The sequence below is a fragment of the Charadrius vociferus genome, unplaced genomic scaffold (genome assembly GCF_000708025.1).
Source record: "Charadrius vociferus isolate BGI_N301 unplaced genomic scaffold, ASM70802v2 scaffold1215, whole genome shotgun sequence".
Taxonomy (NCBI): Eukaryota; Metazoa; Chordata; class Aves; order Charadriiformes; family Charadriidae; genus Charadrius; species Charadrius vociferus.
In genome coordinates this window covers 67,296-71,311 of record NW_009648537.1, presented here as the reverse complement: position 1 = coordinate 71,311, position 4,016 = coordinate 67,296, and the positions used below count along the sequence as shown (strand labels likewise).

Here is a 4,016-nt window from a genome sequence, read left to right as displayed (position 1 = left end):
GGCCTCGGTGTCCCGGCAGTGCTGCTCTCTGCCTTTCAACCTCAGCAACACCGAGATGGAGACAGGTCTGAAACGGTGCCTGTCCGCTCCGCGCCCAAGAAACGGGGTGTCCAGCAGGGACGGCAGCCTCACAGGAGGGGTCCCCCCTTCCTCCCCGCTCCACTCACCTGCATTTTGAGAGAAGAGGCAGAAATTGTTGAAGGGGGGAATGCGAGATCTGCCACCTCCAGCTCTGGGTCCAAGACCTGCACAGGCAAGGCACAAAGCATGCTCAGCCCGGGCCCGGGGGCGTCTCTGCCTTCACAGCTGGAAAAAGCGAAGCAGCGCTCCCCAGAGACCCCCCAGCCCCCCCAAAAAAGGTCTGAGGGGCTTGGAAACGAACCCACGGGGCTGGACCCGGCCCCGGGCGAGGAGCAGAAGCCGAGGCGCGCAGCATGTGTTCGGCGCTGCCGTCCTGGGCACGCTCCCGCATGGCCGGCGGTCTCTGGGAACACGCGAGCAAGCCAGAAAAGCTTCGGGGCCGCAGCTGCTTCCTGCCCCCAGGCTGGGCGCCAGCAGCCTGATTCCCAGAAACCTTTGGCAGAAACCCCCCACCGCCGGCACTGCCAGCACCAGGGGCCATCAGGATCAGGAAAGGTCTCCTGTGAGGTGGTCAGCGGGACCTGGAGATACGGACCTCTGCTCTCAGAGGAGTCCCTGCTGCTCCCTTCCCAGCTCCCCTGGGAAACGTGCGCTGTTCCCAAGGTGTTCGCACCCTGCAGACGGGGGAAAAGCTGCGGCACTTACCATGGAGAGGGCTTCCCGCGTCTGCTGGAGCAGAGGTTCAGGGAGCAGGGAGATATGTACACACTCGGGGACATTCACTGTCCCGCCGTCCAGGTCTGCGATAACAACATCCAGCTGAAAGCGGCAGGAGAGGCGTGAGACGAGGCCGGGCTTCCCGACACCCTCCCACCACCTCCCGCTGGGCAACGGAGAGCTAGCGAGGGGGCAAGCCCAGCTCAGGAGGGCTTGGGACGGCGTCCGTCTCCTCTCCATCTTCTGCGAGCACTCTCTCCACCCTCAGGAGTCATTTTCTCTCACCCACTGTCACCAAGCCCAAGCGTTTGCCAACACGCAAGCTATAAAGGGATCCCACCACCAAGGAAGGTGGCAGGGGGAGGACACCCGGGCAGGAGGGGGCCGCAGCTTTGCTCAGCAGGCGTCTGCCGTGACTTCGTGGCATCAGCCCGGGTGAGGCGTCAAACACTGACCAAGACAGAGGCCACCCTGCTCAACCAAAGCGGCATGCCGCAGTTTGGCCAGAAGGCTGGGGGAAAGCTTGCTTCAGTTTAGATCAGACTCATTACGCTCTGATTTAATTCAGTTTCTGAACTGAGCTCTGAAGTGCCAACACAGCCTCTTGGACCAGCACTGCCAGCCGAGTTTCAAAATCAGATCCTCGGTTAACCCCAGCCGCTGGTGTGCAGCTCCGCAGCCCAAAGCCCCGACGACGCGTGGCCCAGCCAGCCCCGCTTGGCTCCTGCGGCACGTCTGGACCGCAGCCCGGGCTGGCCGGCCTGAACAAGCAGCGCCTGTGCGAGCCGGCGTGCTCAGCCTCCCGTCCCGGGCACCCTCAGGACAACGTTCGCTGCTATCTGAGACCGCCGGCACACGACCCCTGCTTCTTCCTTGGACCGCTTCTGCTCCCGGCACAAGGGACGGGGCGCCCGGACTCTCACCAGCTCCTGCGTCTCCGACTGGAAGATGGAGTGGACGCCGATGATGAAGGGTGTTGGCGTGCTCAGTACCTCAAGGAGCTGTGCAGGCAAGATGGGCACGTACGTGAAACTGCAACCAAAAAAGAGCATCGCTGCAGCCAGTCGAGCCCTGCTCTCTACCCAAGCACCGTCCTCGACACCAGCTGACGATCCCCGCCTCCAGAGGCTGTGGGGCGACCACGGCCCCAGGACGGCAGGCTTTCTCCTGCCGCTCTCAGCCCTTCGGGCAGTACGTGCCCTGCAGCTGCCCAAGGTTTCCGAGGGCTCGTGGACACTGACCGTCATCATTCTCTGGCCCTGGAGTTATAATCTAAGTCTGACCGAGGGAAAGGTTTCCAGCAAAGCAATTTAACTCCAAAAGAAAGCTTTCTTTGGAATACAAACAGCCTTTCTGCAGCCTAGGGGTATGGCAGGCCAGCGTGGAAACAGTGTGACAGGAGCCGGCAGCAACAATGGCCCGTCTATCCCAACTGTCCTACTTGGGAGATGTGCAAACAACCCCAGTGGCGACCAGTCCACGAGCCGGCGTCCCCCTCCCCGGCCGGGCCCCGCGGGTCAACCGCATCACCAGCGCCCGAGCGAGCGGGGTGCCAGCCGTCCCGCAGCAGTCACCGCGGCGGCTTGGCCACCACCACCACCAACCCCTTCACAAACGCCCTGTATGCGCGCGTCCCCTTCTAGGGAGGGCAGAATTTGCACCACGGCTTTCTGGAAGCCTCCCAGTGTCCAGCCTCCCCCCTTCAGCGAGACTTCGTGCCCGGGGCTGGGACGGAGGGCTGCCAGCGGAGGCAGCGCGCTGAGGCTCTGTGCTCCGCACAGGCTGCAACAGGGCTGAGAGAAGGGAACGGGGACGGATTCTGGAGAGAGAAGCACCTCCGGCCTCTCTCACACACACCATGGGCACTTGCTGGACCACGTCCCATGGCCGGACGGGCTTGCTTCCCTCTGTCAAAGGTCACCGTGACTAGAAGTAATGCACGCCAGCAGCTCCTGGAGCTACAGACACTGCTGGTAATGCCCCGCTGCTCCCTGCGTCCCGTGCTACAGCCCCGGTCCTGCCCGAGGGAGGAGGGAGGCAGGGGTGGAAGCTCCGCAACCCTTTGGTGCTGTGGACGCACTCTGGAATTACATTGCCGTGCACGCAGAAGGCTTCAGGAAGGGGCATTGAGCAGAGCCAAAACCTGGGGGCATTCACCTGCCCCTTCACCGGCAGTGCCCAAAACACAGTCACACCAGCTATGAACCCAGGAGGCAGCGAGGGCGTGAAGCACGGGCTCGGCAGGACAGCCGGCACCGGCTCGGCAGGCGGCTGTGCCCCAGCCGGCTCTAGGATGCTGCCGGAGGGCTGAGGGGCTCGAGGAGAGGTGGGGTTCCCTCACCTGTACTTGAGGGGGAACATCAGCGCAAGGAGAGCCCGGCAGGCGTCAGTGAGCCTCTGGTAACTGCTGGAGAGAAACAGGATCTTGTGCTCAGTAAGCGCTGCACAGAAGAGATACAGCACATTGGTGATGCCTGGGGAGACAGGGAGAGAAGAGCGCTCAGCAACGAGGGTTCCCCTCCCGCACCCCACCAGAGACCGCTAATCCCTACCCGGGCTGGATCCCACCCCCCATCTCCACATTCTGCACATCAGAGGAGCCAACATCCCTCCAGAGAGCCGCTTCTGGGTCACCCACGGACCCGTACACACTCCCCCAAGGAAGACCCTCTTCCGAGAGATGCTCAGCAGCTCTCCTGAGCTGCCACTGTCCTTTAACCAGAGGCGCAAGGCTGATGGCAGCACACCTCCGGGCACTCCTTCCACCACCCATGAGATCTGGCCACACGTCTGTGCCCGAGCCGCCATCTCCTGCCCTCCTGGGAAAGGGGAGGCAACGCGGGGCCGGGGAGGGCTCAGTCTGAGGTGGCTGCAGCCGGAAGAGAGCCCTGAGCGGCCACGCCAGGCTGAGGAGCGCGGTGGGAAGCGACGTGCAGGCAACTCCGTCCCAGGACTCGGCCGGCTGGCTTTGGCACCAGACCCGATGAGAAGGAGGCGTGGGGAGAAGTCTCACCAAGCTGGCGGAAGAGCAGGGCCACGCTGCAGCTGCTGACGGGAAGCGAGTCATTGATGGGTGTCTGGATCACCTGCCTGTCCCCTGCTCCCAGAGAGATCGTCCTCTGCAAGAGAAAACAGACCCCGGTCACTGGGCGTCCCCCCAAGCGAGGGGCGAGCACAAGCATGGAGGGCAAGCCAGCTGCCCCGCTGCCGCGCCAGCC

At 63.4% G+C, this 4,016-nt stretch overlaps 1 protein-coding gene across 1 annotated transcript in view; it reads right to left on the bottom strand.

The window, feature by feature from the left end:
- The window catches only part of SBF1 (SET binding factor 1), a 54,038-nt gene that overhangs the window by 30,756 nt on the left and 19,266 nt on the right, over positions 1–4,016 (bottom strand). Inside the window, exons 5-9 of the mRNA XM_009885860.1 lie at positions 3,812–3,917; positions 3,140–3,272; positions 1,722–1,830; positions 787–900; positions 168–245 (exon numbers count right to left, since the gene is read on the bottom strand). Coding sequence (XP_009884162.1) covers positions 168–245; positions 787–900; positions 1,722–1,830; positions 3,140–3,159 — 321 coding nt within the window. The 5' untranslated portion in view covers positions 3,160–3,272; positions 3,812–3,917. The remainder of the gene's footprint in view (positions 1–167; positions 246–786; positions 901–1,721; positions 1,831–3,139; positions 3,273–3,811; positions 3,918–4,016) is intronic.